The sequence below is a fragment of the Haemaphysalis longicornis genome, unplaced genomic scaffold, assembly GCF_048455015.1.
Source record: "Haemaphysalis longicornis isolate Haplotype H1 unplaced genomic scaffold, Haemaphysalis longicornis Haplotype H1 scaffold_14, whole genome shotgun sequence".
NCBI classification, from domain to species: Eukaryota; Metazoa; Arthropoda; class Arachnida; order Ixodida; family Ixodidae; genus Haemaphysalis; species Haemaphysalis longicornis.
In genome coordinates this window covers 30,650,496-30,671,666 of record NW_027526245.1, presented here as the reverse complement: position 1 = coordinate 30,671,666, position 21,171 = coordinate 30,650,496, and the positions used below count along the sequence as shown (strand labels likewise).

At 47.9% G+C, this 21,171-nt stretch overlaps 1 protein-coding gene across 1 annotated transcript in view; it reads right to left on the bottom strand.

The window, feature by feature from the left end:
• Positions 1 to 21,171, bottom strand: part of LOC144165224 (uncharacterized) — a 73,703-nt gene that overhangs the window by 31,912 nt on the left and 20,620 nt on the right. The window contains exons 8-10 of the mRNA XM_077695340.1: positions 19,595 to 19,736; positions 13,730 to 13,860; positions 905 to 1,037 (exon numbers count right to left, since the gene is read on the bottom strand). Of these exons, the coding sequence (XP_077551466.1) occupies positions 905 to 1,037; positions 13,730 to 13,860; positions 19,595 to 19,736 (406 nt within the window). The remainder of the gene's footprint in view (positions 1 to 904; positions 1,038 to 13,729; positions 13,861 to 19,594; positions 19,737 to 21,171) is intronic.

The following is a 21,171-nucleotide window of genomic DNA, read 5'->3' as shown; positions in this document are numbered from 1 at the left end:
CGATTCAGTGGAAACCCATGAAGGGCATTTTACTCGGTGCCCCACCGACGACAAAGAGGAAGGGATAGGGAAGGGAACGACGAAAAAAATAATCATTCCACCACACAGTGCAAATGGCAACATTGATGAATCAGTAAATAGTTTGGTAGAATAACTTGCCTTAATAACCATCTGGAGTAGAGTAAGTCACTAACCACATCAAAACCGATCACATAGTGCAATGCTACCTCCGTTGATGTTGTTCGGGAGTCGGTGGCAAACACGAGCAGGTCAAATGTGTGTGTGTGTGTGTGTGTGTGTGTGTGTGTGTGTGTGTGTGTGTGTGTGTGTGTGTGTGTGTGTGTGTGTGTGTGTGTGTGTGTGTGTGTGTGTGTGTGTGTGTGTGTGTGTGTGTGTGTGTGTGCGTGCGTGTACGTGTGCGTGTGCGTGTGCGTGCGTGTGTGTGTGCGTGTGCGCGCGTGCGTGTGTGTGTGTGTGTGTGTGTGTGTGCGTGTGTGTGTGTGTGTGTGTGTGCGTGCGTGCGTGCGTGCGTACGCGTGCGTGCGCGCGTGCTCGTGCGCGTGTGTGTGTGTGTGTGTCCAAGTCAACCAGCGCTTAGGTGCCCTACACTGCTTAGTCTAAACCAGATGAAGGACGGTCAACACTACACCATTCGTACGCCGGCCACATTATTGAAGTTCTATGCTCTTGAGTTCACCGATGGACATTTTAATCTTCTTGGCGCCACACAAAATAGCTCTTTTGTATCCGGGACGCACTGACAAGCCTTCTCTCAAGTAGGCTGATGAATATTTGTAACTGTGAAGTTTCTACCCAGCGTTTAGTTTTAAATAACGAAACCAAGAGAAAAAATACCCAGCAAGGATGTCTGGACATGGACATTTTGACGGGAGGGAGCACTCACTTCTCGAAAAGGCCGTGAATCCGTGGTTGGTGTCCGCGTCGGTGGTCTTCTGATAGTCAACTTCTGATGAAGACTCGTTTGATTCACCCATAAACGACTCGTTGATTGACACGGGATCATTGCTCTCTTGAACCTGAATATGCAAAGAGTAAGAGATTTCTCTACAAGGAACGCATATGTCCCATGCACCCACTCCACGCCCAATGTTCGCGACCAAAAGGCCGAAATCTCAAACTTTGCCCTAATACTGCTTGCTGATATATCCGCGCAATCACAGTGGTGATGTAGTTGTACATCTTGTCAAATGAACTAGTTTGTGTTCAGCCGATTACTGCGCCTATCAGTATATCGCGTTATTATCTTTTGTATTCGGACAGTTACTTGTCTATTAAACCGAGAGCGTGTTAAGGATCGAATAAGCTAGCCAGTCATACTTAGCAACCCCGCTTCTCTCTAGCGGATGTTCAGTGATGACCGAAGCATAGTTTTGTACTCTACGTTTTGTTACAACTAAATAAAAAACCTTGCATCTTGCAGTATGGTTTGTGGTTATACACTCCAATGTGGAATTGGGCGTTCTGTTAACATAGAATGAAATCCCAAGATGTTTTTTATCCTCACGTAATCGCGCCAATCAGTGAAGAGAGAAGGAATAAAATACAACCGCCGCAACACTGAACACCTGGCGTAAAGATACGAGCTGGCGCAAACAAAGAAGCACACGGATGTTTCTTAGGCAGGGAACATTTACTGCGTAGTAGTCTGGGTGGAAGTTTTTTTTTGTACAGGGGAACTTTTGTGCTCCTACAAACCCCCCGTAGCTGCTCAAGCCTAATTCCTACAACACACAAAGCCTAAACCCATCTTTCGCGAGAAAAACATTTTGATCGAACCGTGCTTTACAGCATCATAAATGACGCCTCATGTTGATCGGTAACTCGAGCCGCCAACCTCTGAAGCCGAAGGCACGATTAAAATTTGTTCCCTGAAGGTGCAGTTACTTTGACGGGTCGCGTCATCTTCCTCGCCTATTGGTTCATGACACGTTTCTTACTGCCACTCTTTAATAGACCAATCATTATAAAAGATGGCTCCAGCGAATTGTATTGCTTCCTCAACGCCCACTTCTCGCGGCTCACTACTTCTGACAGGCCAGGATCCGATATCAAATCATTCAAACTGATAACCCGCTAATCTAGCAACGTAATCATAATAATGACAATGACAAGTGAGAATTATTTTCCATGTATACCTAACAGTGCTAATACTGATTATGCAAACACAATTATTGTTTGCTTTTATCAGCCTTGGCATCTTGCAGACCTTTGTCGCCGTTTCTACAGATATATTTGCAGTCTCATTTGTAGGCACAAGGCGAGTATAAATGCAGCCAGCATGCACTGAACTAGCGTTGCATAGGCAAATTTGGTTCTGATGAAGTACAAAGCGGTCGAAAACAAGGTATCGGAGAACGATAAACTGGAAGATAACCAGACACGAACTTCCTAGCAAACTTTTACTCAATTACGAGTTAACAAAACTTGTTGCTGACCTAGTTGGTATGTGTCTAGTTTGCGCCACGTTTTTTTCTTTTTACTCAATTGCTCTCGTGTCAACAAATATCGGATGTCACAAAAGGCCGGCCAGGCCCTCAATTTTTTCATTCCGGCGGCTGACATGACGGCCATTTGTGGTCGCGCTTCGTTTCGGAGCAGGTGCTAGTCACCTCCCGAGGCCTCCAGGTCGCTGCGGCCCTGTGGGTAGCTGCCACCGCCCCATATGGGGGAGCTCTTTCAATAAATGTTATATATATCTCTCTCTCGGCACCTCAGTCACTCCGTCCACTTTTCCTGCGTCTGTTTTGTTTTCTCCTGCCTTTCGTTGTCGCTGCTCCAAAAAGGGGACGTGGCGGGGTCGCGGCAGTTCGGATCGCTCGCCGCGTCTCCAATTTCTCGGGCGTCTCCGATTCCGGAAGGGTGACGTCACAATCACTCGAGCAGCCCCGCACTCGCAGATGTGGCGTGGTGGCGGGGGCCAAGGGAAAGAGGGAACAAATGTGCGGTGCAGTCGGGCGATGGGGCTAAATTTATGTAAAAGAGCTATGAAACCAAAACACAAGTTTGGTTCATTCGAATGGCTGCCTCGTTAGAATCATAATGACGCCACTTTTAACGTACTCTTCGTTCAAATAAGCTATATAATTAGGGAACAAGCAAATGGCCACGCGAACCACTAGCTCATTTCCCGCAACAAAACCTATTATGTCCTATGAGCCCAGTTGTGCGATTGGCTGAAGCCGGCGAAAGGAAACGCAAATTAGGCAGAGCTTATAAGCTCGCCGAACGAGCTATTTGCGCCTAAATGCAATGCATATCCATTTTAGAGCAGTAAGAATGGCGCGGTAAAAAACAAAAGTTACGAAAATACACGTAAACATAGAAGTACCGATGCGCAGTGCTGTTGGTACTGGGCGCACTATGCTTGTTTTAGCTGCACAGAAGTCCGCCTCTTTGGAGTTGTCTTATACGACGCTGGCCGACTAGCGTAAGCGACGTTGCATTACGTGAACCTCTTTGTCAAGCATACCCCATGTTTCAGGATGCGATTACTTTGTACCGTAAGAAAAACAAACCAGGTGTAAAAATGGTAAAAAAAAATTAGTGCCCTTCCACTCTGTGAAAAAGGATAACCAGCAAAGCTGAGGTGCCGAGCCTCAACGTGAGCTTTGATTGGGCCGTAGCCCAAGGGGTGCACGAAGCAAAACACGTTTCTTTGTAATTTGCGATTGAGCATAGTTCTTGGTTAATTAACTGAGTGAACGTTTGACGAACTAGAGTTGCGTTCCGGTGGACAAACATGCGGCTGTCCGTTTCCCTCCCGTAGAATCCCACAAGTATTGACAGCGGACGAGAATTCCACAATATTTACAACTTCACTCTGAACCATTTGTTTTTGAAAACTATGCAAAACCCGGCGTTGTGATAGAGTCGTCTTAGCGGCTAATTGTTGCATAATTTGTTTCGGTATAGTTTCAGTAAAACAATCGTTAGAGCCACTTTCTATAAAGTTATTCCCTCCGAAGATTGACGTGATTCACTGTGCAATACTCGATGTGGGAAAGCCATCTTACAAAGATCCAGCTTACAACGATCCCCCTAAAGTCTGCTTCACCTCCTAACACAAATGAATCGCTGGGAAGACATTTTAGGGCGCCGCCCTTAGGCTCCCATCTCTGGGCTCAGCCGCGTCGGCGTCGTCGTGACCGAGCGAACGGTGCGAAGACCGACGGGTGAAAGAAAGCAAAGCAGCAGAATGACGCGAAATTGGTTCGGGAGGGCGGCTCGCCGTGGCGGCGCGAGCATGCGCTCTCCGAAAATGTGTGGTGGGGGAAGAGAACGGGCAGTATGCTCTGCCCACACGAGGCGCTCGACGCTTGGCGAAAACGTGAGGGGGGCGTTCGCGTGACAATGATGTGCGTTCAGACGCAGTTCGCGGTCCCTTACAGAGACGCACTTCGCGCCGCCGCCACGGAGGCTCACCGTCGAGAACCCACGAGTTAGTCAGCGCACTGCAGCCATCAGGAGTGAGTGCTCAACTGCGAGTGACGCAACCGGTCATGCGCATCTGCAGCGGCTGTTGTGGAACGCGCACGTGCGCTCTCAGCCAGTTCTTACTGAGCAATGAGCGACACAACTGGTGGAACTGCATCGCCTGCAGCTTCTGCTAAATGAACTGCCCGAACAGCTGGGTTCAAATAACGCAATAGGGAGTATCGTAATAGCCAGCCGATTTTTGTAAAGGAAATATAAGCCGTCATGTTTTAAAATATGAAGTCCCTAGGACCGTTTTAATTTTATATCATTTTTTCCATGCGCCGGGGGTGTGGCGCGCAGTTTTACGATTCCGGGAATTTGAGTGGGCTCCGCCACATGGCGCTATGCTCGCTAGCGATTCTTGTCTACATCTATGGTGTCCAGAAAGATTTGCTAGTCTGCCGTCCACCGGCCGCGAAGGGTGCTCCTTTGTGATGCATGCAGCGGCCGCGCTGCACGCAGTCGGAGTTCGGCCGGCCAGTGTCGGCATGGGCGGCGTGGGGAGCAGTGCAACAGACGGAGCTTCGCTGTGCTGCATTCGTAGGTATGGGTGCTTTCAGCCGATTTTAACTGCGCGTTTTCGTCCTGTCTTCGTTTCTGTCTACAAAACAGATTAGCCAAATAAATTAATTCCTATGGATACGAAGAGTTTGTTACCGAAACATGCATTGATGCCAGTAAGTTTTCGCGAATTAAGAACGATCGAGCTAAACCACGGAATCGTTTCGTGCGCTCTATCCTTTATATCCTCTTCGGGGCTAAAGGTTTCCATACATACTCGGGGGCATCGTCGGCACGGCATCTTTTGCTAGCTGGGGCACATCACGCGTAATTTCGACTACGTTACCTAACAAAGAAGCGTTTTTGTGTATACCCCCACTGTACAGTGCCGTGGATATATAATTGATTGTAGGGTTTAACGCGACGACGCAACGCAGGCGATGAGGCGCGCCGTAGTGGTGGGCTCCGGATTAATTTTGACCACCTGGGGATCTTTAATATGCGCCGAAACCTGGTACACACGGGCGTTCTTGCTTTTCGCCTCCATCAGAAAAGCGGCCGCCGCGGCCGGAAATCGAACCCGCTACCTCGTGGATATATAGGCGCGTGAAACTATTTGTGTGGTGTGTGGGCGTTTCATAAATTTTTGTGTGGCGCTTTTGAACCATCCTGACCTCTCTTTGCTTGGGAGTTAAGTATTCTATTTGAAGCTTGAACGGGATCTGACCAATTCGCTTCGTTCATTAATTTGGCCACATCGCACGTCGAACGCTGCCTCCTCAGTTGGGAATATCTGTTAAATATAAATGCCGAATAACAATAATACGAGTGTACGCACGCATACGATGTTTTTGGCACTTTTAATCAACATGAAAAAACTGTGGTAGTAGCGTCTATTTTGCGCACCTGTAATCGTTGTGAATTCCACGGTTTCGAAAATTCACTAACTTGAGGGGTGCTAGAAACTTATTTTTACTAGAATCAGGCTGCCAAACAGTAACTGCGCTTGCATTCGTCATTGAACTGGGCTTTTTTTTTTTTTTTTGATGGCCCGCATACTTGGAGTGAATCGCGAGACGCACGCAGGGAAAGCAACAAGGGAGAATATTTGTGTTATGGCCAATCATTTTATCTGCGGCGCTGTTTGAAATTACGAAGATAACTTCTTAAGGCTAATTTATTCCAATGACCATATGCCTTGCTTTACCCCCACCCCCCTCCCAGAGGGAATTGGGAGGGCTTGACCCGAAGTATTTAGGAACGGGATTTTTTGGTGAAGCATTTCACTTCAGCTTGTTTTTCCCCTTTTTTCTTGAGTCAGCCAGGCCGGGTATATGCCGACCACGTTCAATACATGACGTTCGGGGACACAATTAAAACCAACACTGCGTCTAGCGCTGCCAGGCTCTCTTTGAACGTGAGCTCACTGTCTCAACAATGCGAGAAATACTCGTTCCAGCGGCGGTAGCGAAACGGCTACTCTCATTGCTGCAGTTTTCTCCTTTTGTCTCAATAGCGAAGGTAAGCAGCCGCAAATTTGGGCAGCGAAATTAAAAGGTCTTATAGTAGTTCTATTGCAGCTCCATTTGTGAGCTGCTGTACCTCGAGCCGTTGGATTTTACCGCTCTAATTGGCCGTCAAACCCCCATGAGCGTCCACTCTCCGCGGCCGGCCGCTCGGGCGCTCGCAGCGCCCTCTGCGCAGCGCTGTGCGTGCATCAGCGGCGCGGACACGCCTCCCTATAGAGAAGGCGCGCGGACGGCAGACTAGCAAGCCTTTCTAGGAACAATACTACATTGCTCTGTTACCGGAGACGATCTGCTGGATCCTAGCCATAGACAACTTTGCTGTAAAACAAAGCAACGGCGGAGTGCTGAGCATGCTAGCGCCCCCTGGGAGGTTGAACGGCGAGCAAGGCTGCAGAGTTGAATGGCGCAGTGGAACGTTTTTGTATGCGCGCCGTTATGAGTTCATTGTATACGTCACCAAAACACATGATTCGGCGGGAGAATCAAAATTGTAGCCTAAATTGATTAATTTCTCAGTGAATACGGCATCATTTGCTGCCGTGCAAGCGCTGGGGACGATGTAAAACACGAATTTTTCGAATAAAACAAACTTGTATTTTATCTTCATGGCTCCGTTAATTTAAGAAAGTGCGAGCGGCAGCTTGGGCCTGTCGACTGGAAATTTTTCAACGTGCAAGACGCTGCGAAGGGTCCGGGGGTGACGCGGCTTCAGGCCGTCGGTAGCCCCGCAGCGAAACGACCAGCGCCTTATCTACGGGCACGGCCGCTGTATGAGAGGCGCATTGACGTGCGGCCTGCCGCGTGCTCCCAAACCGGCGTGAGGCACGGCCGGACTGGAGCAGCGGCGAGCGCGCACTTTCATACGGCCTGCGCACCCAACAAGGAAACCACACAGCAGATTCTCGACAGAGTGAGGGCGCTTCGAACCAACCGTCTACCCTCCCAACCCTCTTTTAAGTGCGAATGCACTTAAATGCACTTTATAAGCGACCCCAAACCATTCACCGCCGGCGGCGGCGGCGGCGTCGGCGTCCGCAGTGCTCCTCTATATTTAAAAAAGAAACAGCATCCGGCGCCAGGTTTCGATCCGAGGACTTTGCGGCCGCAGCGCGACGCTCTACCGACCAAGCCACGGACGCGACGCTGATATCAGTGTTAGTGACGCGCCTTATATCTTTAACGCATTCAAACTACGTCGTCAGCGGCGTGCGTTGGCGACTCAGCGGCGTTATAGCGGCTTGATAACTGCGTGGTGTACACGTGATACTACAAACCCGATGGAAGAGATGGAAGAGAAGGCGGTGAGGCGGTGGGCTGCGGGGGCCGAGCGCAAGCGCCGCAAGCGGGCCGACAACCGTGCATTCGCACTTTCACATTCTCCCCCTCGGGGAAATGGGGGGGAATTTTTTTTCTTAGTCGACGCATCGCCTCTGGCCGAGCGAGCCGACAACGCTTGCCGCACGGGTTTTGGATCTGCCGCGGAATATTACCGGTACCAGTGAATGCCTTCGCTGCTATATCTCACCAAAAAAAAAAAAAAAAAAAGACTCGTTGTGTTCCAGTTGCATGATTAAGAGTTTTAGCTGTATGTTTTTGACAGTGCGCTCGCTGCCAGCGGTCCGCTCAGCCCGACCGGAGCGTGAGCAGCAGAAACACTAAGCGATAACCGTATCTCCCTCGGCGGGAAATCATTCGCGTCACTGGTCGTGCCCTGTGCGTGTGCGAACCAAGGCATCATCCGCAAGGAAAAGTAAGAACTGATATTTCAGTCACCTAAAATGCCGCGTTTATTGGCTGTCTCACCATGTTCATATAATACAGTCGCTGATAAGATACAAAGGCCTCGCATATTTATCTTCATGTGCCCCGAGTTAAAATGTTTCTTTCAATTTTTTGATTAGGCGCTGCCGAGTGATAATGTTAGGCTGTTTGACCCTATTAGACCGAAAATTCAGAAGGGCGGAAGGAATCGCCTATTTTAATGACGCACATATAAATTTACACGGACAGGTATCACGTGTAGCCACGGCAGGGCTAGGGCAGTGGCAAATGCACGCGCGCCGCCCCTCTATCCCGCCCCTGCTGTAGGTTAACCGGCGAGGGTTGGTCCGCAGCGCCACGAACTAGCGGCGGTGAAAGGTGGGAACTATACCCGAAGCGCAGGCCGTATGAAAGTGCGCGCCCGCCGCTCCTCCAGCCCGGCCGTGCGTGAGGGTGCCTAGTACCCATCGCTGCCGCGGCGGCGCCACCGTTCCGGTACTGGTTGCGGTGAGCGCAGCACGCGGGACGCCGGCTTTTGGGCAGCTTATTTCGAAGTGTGGGCTTATCATCGGCGTTCCACGCTCCGCATAAGGCATTTACCAGCACTAATGTTACGCCTGTTAAAAGACAAACACGATTAGCGGCGGCCGAGCTTAATTTGGTCAAGGTGGAAGTTAAATTCCATTCACAGCAGCAGCATTACGCGTTGATAGTGTGCCTTCTGTCTTGCATTGCTGTGTCGTGTCTCACGTCGACCGGCATGCTCTTTGTGACCTCCCGAACGGCAGAGATTTACGTTTTGTCTGCAAGCTGCGACTGCAGAGAATATATTAAAATTCCCGACAAGCAGAAACAATGTTTTTGTGGGGGCGCTTGTTATTTATGAGTGCCAACACTTCTCAATGTTTAAGACGTAACCAACTTTTATGTAGGTTTTTCCTCGTGCACTAAATAAAACACCCCAATTCGTATTAATCTCACGGCACATATGACTTGATTACACGTTATTTAGTTATGAAGTAATACTAATATCATGTCGGCCCTTTTTTATTTTGATAATATATATATATACAGTTGAATGAAAAGCGATTCCAGTTTCTACCTGATATTTTTACTTCTTCCCTGTAGCCTCTAAAAAAATTAACGAGAGCAGATGGGATTTCCGGGTTGACAAAAAACTTAAAAAAAATATTTGGCGAGCTTGGCAAGCTAAATTTTTGCCCGGACACGAAAGGAAAAAGCGAAATTGTACAGAAATTCCAAAAATTGCCTAATAATGCGTAAGCATTCGAACACCGCTTTTCCACTTCACGTTTTGATGTTTTCTTTGCTATTTTAAACCAACAATTGTACATCTTGAATATCATAATTATTAATTGTTCTAACTGCGTGAATTACACATTATTTGTGCAGATACAAGGCATTGCACTTGTTGCATTACGTAGAGATTATGCTAGGGTACTCAAAAAAGAAAGCTGACGTAATAACAACGTATGTGAAAATTTTCTTACGCTACGAAAATTAATTCGCATTGAAGCGCAGTATGTTCACAGATCAAAACTAGCGCAACGTCTTTAGAGCGCGCTAATTTGAGCGCATACTGGTGCTGCTCCAGGAGCCCGGCCGTTAGCTTCAGGGATAAATGCGTATGGGTTTAAATCGGCGGTGAAATAACGGAGGATATAGCGCTTGTTCTCATCGCAAAGTTTGAAAAATGCTTAGCAACGTGGACCGCGTACGCACTGTTTCTTGAACACAGCACGGTCCATTTATTTTTCTTTCTATACAACCTCGAGCTGTAATCAAGTTTCCATAGCGCGTTTAAAGGCATTGTCGTGCCTGCGCAAATAAAACACCCCAAATCTCTATGCGCGGCAAGACATGATCGGGCCAGTATAAGAGTATCAAAAAAAAAAAAAAGACACGCATAGCAAAATGTCTAGTCTTTTCATTTCCTTTTTCGACTATCCTATCGCCTGTCCTCGTTTTATGAGGTGCGCATTCCACCCGGCCAACATGTTTTTGCAAAGAAGTGTCTTTAGGCAAGCTTTAATCCGTCGCCGGCAAATATTCATCGCTCTCCCGTGTGTCGACATCGCGTTTCCCGAGAAAAGGTGACATTTTTGAAATTTCGGACGAATAAAGTCCCACCAAATACCTGCCGCTTGAACTGTAACTAATGAACTTGCGGCTTTAAACTGTGCAACGCGGTTTACGTGCTGTGTGTGAGACGCTTTGTACAAAGCTAACCGGTGGTTATTATCTTTTTGTTGAATATTATCTTTTTTTAACAATGTTGTCGAATATGGAGCATCTTTATAGATTTGTTAGATTTAAAATGTATTGCCTTTATCTCATTCAAGAATTATTTTAGCTTCTGGCTGCTTCAGTCACGGCCGGGCGGCTGGATCGAGCGACAGACTGGCACACTTACATACATACGGACAGACAGTTTTCGCGGTTGAGTAGCCCAGGAAGGACAACCACATCTTTAAAACCCGTGCGCTGGCTGTCTCTCTCAGTCGGTGCAAGCGCTCGCCTACGGGGACCGCCTCCGCTCCGTCCCGAAACCAGTCCCCGAACGCTAGCGCCGCGAGGGAGTCAAGCGGCGGCAAACGTAACCACCGCCACTCACGCCCTCGCCCGTTGAAATCCGGGCGACGCGGCAGGCCGCACCTTGCGTGCGCTCTCATCCAGCGGCCGTGCTACGGGTATCGAGTTCGCCTCGTCGTCGCGGGTCTCAAGGCCGACCAGACACCGCACCCCGGATCCCGGAAAAACGTAAACGGCTGCCCGGCGAAGCCGACTCGACTTTGTCGTGACTTTCCGTCATTGTACTCGCAGTTACCCATAGCCACGCCAAGGATTAAGACGTATGCCTCCTCCTGGTTTTTCTTGTGTCGTGTGCAGCTTTCGTACCTAATGTTTCTCTTTGTTCTTGCAGTTGTCTAGGGTAAAAATGTAAGCCTCCCCAGAGAGTGTGTCTCTGGGTTCTCCGCATTGTGTATTTGGGTTTTTTTAATTGGTGCTTGTCTAGTTAACCCCGTGCGTTAGCCGCCCAGAGCGCACGTGCGCACATTGTACGGCATCCCCAAGCTTAGTGCCTGTGCGCACAAAGGGATGTCTGCGTAAAGGTTTTCTTTCTTTCTCTTTTTAGTCAAGCGCTGTCTATGCCCATGTAATCTCATCTTCTTCATGCAGTAAAATATATTTAGTTCAAAACGTACTCTTGTACCCCTGTGAACTCTCATTCACTCCAGCACCACCGGCACACGTGCACACGCACGGGCCGGCCACCCTGCAAATATAAATAACTGTTGTCACGCCTCCATTGTTTGCGCGAGCGGGCAAGGGGGTTTATGACATCGGGCTGAGTTATCCTCCGCAAATCGGTTGGATTCGAAAGATAATTTCCGCCCAACCGTTTTTTCTTGCCTTCTTGCGTAGACAAACGCACATTTAATCCCTAAATTGACGCGCGGTAAAGCATTATTGGAGCAATTTTGGTTACGCAACTAGCGCTTGGGTGCTTCTATCTGTGCTTCATCTATACACTATCATGAGCAGTACCATCGGCGGCACGCTACAACTGGCGCTCGCGACTTTCATCAGTGGCAGTCACAGTAGTGCTTATAAGCATCGCCGTTTACCGATAACCGACATCAATTTATGGGGTTGTTCTAGGGCTCGAGTGTCCGAATAAATGGTCGCCCATGCTCTTCTCTCTCAGTATCTAATAAGACACTTGTGAATTCGTGAAAGGCAACTAAAGTATGAATGAATTCTTGTTTTAACTGAAAGACAACACGTTTCGCAGCTCTCGCGGTGTTCGCTGGATGGACAATGATGCCTTGTTGTCTTAGCAGTAAACAATCCAAGCTGGCTTTTCTCGCCTGTTCGCCACCTTTGTGGGGTGAAGTACCTTTTAAGCTCGGGCTGTTGGCGCCTTCTGTCGTAGTCTCGTGTAGTCACGGTACTAAAGCACCGGGACACTCGTTTTCCAACTCCTCGCGCTAGAACGCTTCATGCTTCAAAGACACGAGACTTTTCCAGCAAAGCTGTATACCTCTCAACGAACTCGGCACGATCTGCGACTTGGAAGTGCCGCAGCCTCATCAACATGAGGAGCATTGGGAAGAGGGAGAGGAACTCATGAAATGCATTATGCATATTCACTGAAACTTATGACGCGATTGCCGATTGTATATTTTAAATGTACATTCGTATATAGTCGAAAGAAAATCATCATCGGTCTGTCATTACTAATTAGTAGTGATTTGATTTTGCTGTTGGAAACAGCGGCGCAATCTGCATGCATTGCCCCTCGCCAGTTTTCCCGTTAGTGGAGATGGCCCGGGTTGTTTTTTTCTTGGCCGTGCAGGATACCTCAGTATGCATGATGCAAGCCGTGGTTGAATTTGTGATACATAATAGCAGCTTGGCACGCCACGTGTACGCTTCTTAATGGTTTTCACTCTAAGTGCTGCAACTAGGGGTCAACGAGAACACGTTCGGGAGGATGATGGAATGGCCTCTGCACCAGGTCGCCATTAGGCCCCATCATCAGGTAAGTGCTTCTGTGTGGTGCTCCCACGCGGAAGGAGGTGCCAAATAGCTCAGGTGTCATAGCTCAGCCGAATGTCGATTACCGGCACGTTTTGCCACTAGAAATTGTGAATTTATGTTGCATAGTAATTGAGGTACCGTACAGTATGCTTAGTGATGGAGCTCAGCCATCCTCACCTTTTGTCTGCGCTTTTACCCCAAGTAAAACACTCGACCGAAATTAACGCCAATCCCATTGCGTGGGTCAGGCAGTGTGTTTAGGATTCTCACCTATGTTTCTCATTCAAAACATGGGCCACATGGAAGTTATCCGACATATTTTGTTAATGTTTAAATTCCTCAACCTTGCCTTTTTCCAGAAGAACACACGGGGAAGCTTCGCGTAGGATTTTTGTAAATATATACTTATGAAGGTGTCGCGCTAAAAAGGGCATGTAGTTGCGATACCAACTCTCACTCCTAAAACAATTTTCCGCGTAATACACAACCGGTGTTGCTACGAGAACTACACTGTCATGCCCCGGCATTAGCGTCTTGTCGGATATTTTAAACTCGTCTTTGTTTTGAATCAACATGCAACGCTAACAACGTCATCCCGAAGAACGTCTGATTGATCAATAGAACCCTACCGCCCTTCCCGGGAAATAGCTGCATTTAATTGATGCACCGCCACATTTGAGCATCAAGATATTCTTATAGGGTTGATTAAAAGCATGTGCCTCAAATGCCACTTGTCTTTTATGACAGAGTCTGCAATTACGAGGGGGTGATGTTTCCCTATCTGGTGTTGTTCATTGCGTGTTACGTGACCAACACGTTATTGGTGTTACTCTAATTCATTTGTATAGACTAAGTGTCCGAAGTTGCGCACATACCATTGAGGCGAGTTTCCTATACCCAGATGATGCGTACGTAAAAAGCGGCCTGTGCAGTCCCTTGTCCATGTCTGTAAGCTCATCCATCTTTAACAGCTTGCGTTTCTTAGTCGACGTGGTTGCACCGGGGGCTGCACAATGTCAAATAGTGAGAACATTAGTATAGTTTATTTTCATGACAGTCAAGAAAGAGAGTACGAAATTTATTTTCCGCAGGTCCTAAGTCCAGGTTCTAATGACAGTAAAGAAGTGCTTTCCAAGTTAGAGTATGATGATTGCTAATGCACGTTCTCAACAAATATTCTTATGACATCAGTGCACATAAAATAGGTGGACAAATTGGGTCATCCTTAAAGAAGATAGCGTTCAATCTTGGAATGCTGCCCTATTGCGTATGACGGCAGATAACGTCGTAGTAGCGTAGAGCAAGCGACTTTGTTATGTTTCTTATCTTGCTTTGCAAGACACCAGTTCTCAGAACTGTAACACAATTCAAGAAAGCGCGCCAGACGACCGCACAAAAAGAAAAACACACACAAACGTTGCGACGCAGCGCTGCTCACAACTAAGTTTTGTTTATTAGGAAGGACGCAGTATAAACACCGCAATATGAATCCCGCATTTTGCAAACGCTGAATAGGCAATAAGGAAAGAGCAATTGAGTTTTCCTATCCTCTCGTTTATTTCCTTTTGCAGGGCTTTTTTTCCTTATGTTTTGCGTGCTTTTTGTAATTTTGAACTTTCACCAGCTGTCTTTTCTGCAGTATATGTATCCCACGCCACTCATCACCCAAGATGGTGTTAGCAACACGACATAATGCCAAGGAGTAGAACCGAAACCGAACCTAACCGAAAATCGAAACCAGACCGGTATTTTTGCCAGAACTGAACCCAAACATGAACGTTTATTTTTTCAGACCGCTCAATCCGAGCTAGAACTTAACCGAAAAAATAAATAATGGCTACCGGTTCTCTACAAAGCGATGCCGTATACGTTGCCCCAACATAGGAAAGGTATACACGCCAGTCTTACAATGGCGTGTTGCTGCTGTTTGCGTGTTCAGAGTGCAAGCATGAGCGGAAGAATTTAACATTTCAAACCTCCTAAAGTTGATATGAAATATCTACTTTGCCCTTTCTTCGCCGCCACAATATAGGCGCAATCAGGCGGGAGGGTCACTGCTTTGTGCAAAAGTGAAGGCACACACTAAACTTGCGTCCTTCTGCATTTCCAAGTTATTTTTTGAAAGGTAGCAAACCTGTAAATTGTAAATACTTGCAAGCGTTGTATGCAGGAAGTGTTCCTTAGTCGCTGAAAAGGGTGCATGTTGTATGGGGACCTTAGGTGGCAGTTTTTGTAACGTCAGCAAAAAAAAAAAAAACAAAAACCTCTATGCATGGATAACTTGACGCTCGGTAAATATTCCTTGCGGCCAAATTGTTTCGCCGCCCTGCAATATAAAGAGCGCCTGCCTCGTAGAACGGGCACAGTTTGGGGACATCATTTGCGAAAATATTGTTTGGGATGGTATTTCCCTGGGAAAGCATAACAGGCCCACCATTTGGTTTTCAGTTCTTCCGCGCAGAATTCCTACAGCGAAAATTTCTTTTGTTTTGCTGCCTTCAGCAATGAGATCACCGCAAACAAGAAGGTACAATTTTCGCTATACGTCGCTTGCTTTGTCCAATCTTCCACACAACCTGAATTATGAATACAAGAACAAAGAGCACAGTGGCGTGTATTTTAATTTGTGACTATAGTCAGGACACGTGCCGCGAACAAGTTTGCACATACTATTGCTCATCTTACGTTGACGTCTGAAATTTGCAACAAGCCACTCCAGTATGCAACCATAGTACAGCTAACCAGGTCAAATTTTGTGCTGTGTAGCTACAAAACTCCAGAAATAATGCTACATTATTTAGTCATGCAATAAAAAACCACCCTGGCTTTCATTATGAAAGTTTGAGAAAACATCCAAGCGGGTATTTTCTGCATCTATTTTTCAATTAGAGCAAAATTCCCTTCCTAGTTGCAATGCAGTGAATTTCTCCCAATAAGCACTTTTTTGTTCAGGAACCGGAATTGGCAGGAGCAAGAAAAATTATGGGGGAATAAAAAGTCGAACTCTCTGAAATATTGACAATTGTTGAAAAGGTGTAAGGATTGCAAATATCTTTCGTAAAGAATTCTTTGTGCAAATAAACCATTTTCCTTCACTCATTGAAAGTATCGAATGTCTTTACGCTTTTGAATATTCAGCGATTGCTGAAAGAACTTGTTATTTACCCACGCAGAAGTTCCGATTTTTGTGCCATTCTTCCAACGTGACTTTGACGGGAGCTGGATTTGGCGTTCTTGTCTCTGTTCAGACGAAATTTTTTTTCTGCAAGCTAACTTCGGGTGTCTTATTTCTTGCCCACAAGTAGCCATATAAAATTTTTCTTCTGAATTAATAACATCGAGCGGACACACATGCGGCATTTTACGTGAAAACACGTAAACTATTCCCTCGACATGAAAGCCGGGAGAGAAAGTTGCTGGCGAATAGCCGCTCCGTATGTTTCCCCTGTTATCTGGCCGACTTGTTTGAAGTTGTCGCCATTCTGATTGGGAACGAGCAGTATTTTGAATTTTCCTTTGTGTTTTGTTTTTGTGGTCGGTTTAAACCCGTAAACAGTTTTTATCGCTTCGCCGATAATTCAACTCATCGAAAACATTCAGGAACCGATTCAGAGACTCAGATAGGCGCCGTAGTTTTGTCACAACGGAACTGAATAAATTCCCACGAACCGGACCCGTACCCAACCCGGTCTTTTGTTCTATTCGACATACCGCATAATACAATCATGAGAGTAATTTAAAAATCAGGGCTTGTTGTTCTTTGAATGAATTGGTGAGAACATGCATTATGATGGCAGGTGATGAAAGCGTTCACTAACAGGCCGGCGCACACATCCCCCTTTGAATCGGATTCTCGCTCGCCGTTTTTGTAGCGTAAGCTACACTGGCCGAGGTTGAACAGTTTCGCGTGTGCAGTGAAGGTCTGTTCTGCGCAAGCGCGAGGGACATTGGATTGGAATGGGTTGGCTTGGCTTGGCTTGGCCTGGCTTTGCATGGATTGGATTGGATTTGGATTGGATTGGAATAAATGGGATTGTGTTGGATTGTGTTGCGTCATAGCCGCGGCAGACGCACTGGCGCCGGCGCGTGCCCAGGTGTGCGCCTGAATTGCGCAGTAGCCAAGTCTGACGCTGCACCGAAGCTGCTTGATAGCCGTTTCGCGTGGCTCGTGAAGAGCCGTGCTGATCATGCGCGAGGAGCAGTTACTGGACAGGACTGTACTGGACTGGACTGGATTAGACTGAATTGGACTAGACTGGACTGGATTGGACTGGATTGCTGAACTTTAGCTCACGCTACGTATATCCTGGCATAGCAGAGCTAAGCCACTACTAATTTTTGCTCAACACGACTGCTCTCGTTGTCGAGCCACACGACACATGGCGTTCTGTCCGGAAGAAATTGACCGTGACACCACCCCGTGACAATGAGTAGTTGTTCTACACTATACGCCGTTCCACGGAGAACGAAGCATTTGAGGAGAATTAGCTGGGCTGCGACAGCGCGGGCGGGCGACGCGCTAATGTCACTCGCTGGCGTGGAGGAAACGCAGCTTGCGGAGCAGCACTACAGACGACGCGTCAAGCGCGTTGCTATAGTTTACATGTTCGTCTACGGACGCGACGTACAAAAATGGTAATATCATCGGATATATTGTGAAAATTTCCAGATTTCTTTTTGTAAAGTAAACAAATAGAAATGGTTGATATTTTGGCAGCAGTTAATAATAAATACTGCCCTTACAACCCGCACCGCGCTTGAAACGAAGCAGTAGAAGAAATCCCAAAGCAGACGACGTCTGCCTACGCCGCCTTCTCACCACGAGTGGTTCACTCTCGCCGCTACCCTCTCGCGGACTTCTCAGATTTGCGGGCGCTTTTCATGTTGCACAGGCAGGGCGGGGAAGTTAGGGCAGACTAAATATGAACTAAAGGCATAGAGTATAAGAACTATCATTCACTGGAACTAATCTTACCTAGCTTCTCAACTACATGTTTTCTTTTTTTCATTGTAAGTTTTCCGTTCAAAAAAAAAAAAACTCTAAGCCCCTTCGTCCAACTACAACAATGTTCGAACTGCGAACATTTCTTCCGCCGCAATGCGAAAGCAATGAAAGTTCAGTCGCGTGAGGGATTCCTCGGTGTCGTCTTCCCATGACGGCAGCCGGCTATGCACTTAATGACCTTGAACGGGCGAGCTTTTTCAATGTTCGAAACGCGAACATTTCTTCCGTCGCAAAGCGAAAGCAATGAAAGTTCAGTCGCGTGAGGCATTCCTCGGTGTCGTCTGGCCATGACGGCAGCCCGCTATGCCACTAAATGACATTGAACGGGCGAGCCTTTTAAGAAAGCGCGCCGCGCGCGTTTTCCCTTTGCGGCGTCGCAAGAGAGGGTACATCGGTGCCGTGCCCGGCGCCGTTACTTCGTCGCGCCGCCGGAGCAAGCCCTCTTGCGCTTCCTCAATAATTCTTGCTCCGTGCCCCGTTCAATCGTCGACCAGTGTCTCTCGTGCGTAACAGTATGGCTCTTCTGCTTTTAATGCGAACCTTTCTGCCTCTTTTCTGCCAACGGTTCTTTTGCGGCGTGCGGGACAAGAAACTGCTAACGCGGCTCAAGAGGGGAGGGCGGTTTTCACTCACGGAGCACAGTGTACATGGCGCGGCGAACGCACCTATTACCCAACGTTCCCTGCGCGCCGGCGGGCGCTACGGCGGTAACCACTTTGTCGGCTTTGTCATGTGGTTTTGCGATAGTCGTTCTGGGCCTGTTTTGGCGCAGCGCGCTTCCTTCGCACCGGTTGATTAACTTGTTCGACAGCCCCTCCTGTGTAACCAAGACCCGACGGAATTAAGTGGTCGTACGGCAAAGATACGCTAAGGATTGTTTTGCAGGGCGGTAAAACAAAATGCAGAGACCACGTACAGACATCTGGCCGCTAGAGAAACGCTACCTTTTGCGCACCGCACCGCTCGCGAAGAATGGGACCCTGTTTTCTAAATTGGTGAATACCAATTCGGTTGTGTTTTAACAGGTATTGCAAAAGACGAAAGGAGCAACTGGTTTTAATAAATAGCGATTGTAAGTTCCCTCAGCTTTCTCGAAGTTCTCAAACGTGCTAAACTAAGTAGTTTAAATCAGTATAAATGGGAATCGCTAAGCTAACATGCCAAACTGTTTCGGTGTCTGCGCTTGTGTCGCGCGGTGGTGTACCCCCGAGTTAATCTAAGCTATTATGTGTCGCCGACCCACGTCTGGGTTACAGAGATGGCATCCGCCGTCCTAACACGACCGTGGCCGACGCTGCTGCGTTCGGGGTTCCACCCCGCGAATTTCAGGTAACGGCTGGCCGATCCTCTGGTTACACTCTTTCTAGAGCCACGTGTGTAATTCAAGTGACGTCGCATGGGCAATTGTTGTGGGTGTCGTTTAAAGCGTTGCTTTCCAACCACCATAGCGTGGTTGGAAAGCCAACCAATTGGCGTGGATTGTAGCCAATTTTTTTCAGCTCTTCTACATGGGAGGGGAGGAGGGAGCAAGAGGACGACGTCTATGAACAAGGCTAATAATGCGTTTGACGAACGTACGAACGGAGGACAAGTTGCTGCTTGCTACAGGGTAAACAACGTGCTACGACGAAATACTGCTCTCATTGCTGAAGCAAGAGCGGTGACAGGGTGTGCATACCGCTTGTTCAATGACTGCGCCCCCGAAGTAAGGAGCTGATAAGGACGACTCACGTACAAAGATTGAGGCTGGAGCGTTCGTCCGGGGGGCTCGCCCGGTCTGGCTCGGTGTGCATGAGTTCGTAGATGGCCGGAACATTGCACAGGCTGGAGGTGGAGCGCAAATGGTCCCAGTCGAAGTCGTCGAAGAAGGAGTGCGACTGCAGCGAAATGAAACGCCCGTATGCTCACGCTCTGCTTATTCCGTTATCCAGGTCCACATTCAGCGGTGCACATAGACCTGTCGGTCGAACGATCTGTTTATCGCAGTAGCAGCTCGACAATGTAATTGACACGAGGCGGCTTCACCTTACCTATAGTTACGGGTCGTCTATAGCATGGCTGGCTCTGTGACTATGTAATGGTGTTTTAAAGAGGAAGGAGAACTGATGACCAGGTTTCCGTCGATTTTTCATGTCCGTCAACATGCATAGGAGGGTGAAAGGTCCGCTCACGAATCGGACGCAAAACGCGCGGCGTTCCTTAGCGCGCGCCATTACTTTGTCCGTGTGTTCTTCTGCATCCTCTCTTGCTTTCATTTGGTTCCAGACGGGCTTTTACTCGGCAGCTGAAGCGTTCCATATTCCAATCTCTCCTCTTTTCGGTCGCCGTCATGAACGCACTGCACGTAGAGCGGTCTCCCTGGTGCCATAAATGTCGGACATTTCCGACGGGGCGAGATGTGCAGCACCCCCCGCCCCTTCCGATTCGGCGCCATCTACCGAGATTGAATGAGTTGGGTATTTACTTCCAGAAAAAAACAGTCCAAATAAACTTGAACACAGTAGACCGACGACTCAGCGATTGTCGGCGTCTGTCTACTCCGTCAACGTTTCTTCTGCTGTCTTTTCTCGCAAGAGAAATTCTTCCAAGAGTTCGTACCTTTGCTGCACATTCTGCGTCACATCAGTTCAGCTGGCAGTCTATGTTTGCAGAGACGGGTGGCTCATGGTTACATGCATCCATTTCTATTAACTGCGATTAGCCTTCTGGGCCAATTCCACCCACTTTGCGGCCCGTTTTTTCTGCTTCCCCCTGCCCAGCTGTTACGTGGAGCAATCTGTGGAAGAAGCCACGGCCCAAGTGGACCGGGCAGAGTGCGAGGAATTGTGGGAGAGGGTGGGTCGGAAGAACGCAGGAAGGACGAGGAAGGTGGAAGAGCGGATGGGCGGTAGGTTGGAGTGGAACAATGGTGAGAGGGTATGGGTATTAGGAGAGGGCAAGGGGTAGCCGCACAACCGAAACATCCCTGCTCGCTCCGGGACGTTATTATTAGTTTTAGCAAGTCGAAGATTACGTATTTTTCTGCGGAGTGCACATTGCTCAACGAAATTTTTTGAACCATTGCGGCCGCGGTAGAGGTGTCGTGGTATGCTTTGTTTCCCCTGTGACGGCCTCTGGGGTCACAGGCGTTTCAAATAAAAATTCTTTTCGTGGAAGGTGTAATAGAAGGTAGCCATAATTAATAAAAACGACTTTGTAACAAATGCCTCTCCCTGACGCTGGTGATGCAATCTCTTTTAAACAGCTTCAGATAGAAAGCGACTTCGTTGTTTTCGAAGGCATACTCCTCTATCAGAAGCCGGTGAATTGAAA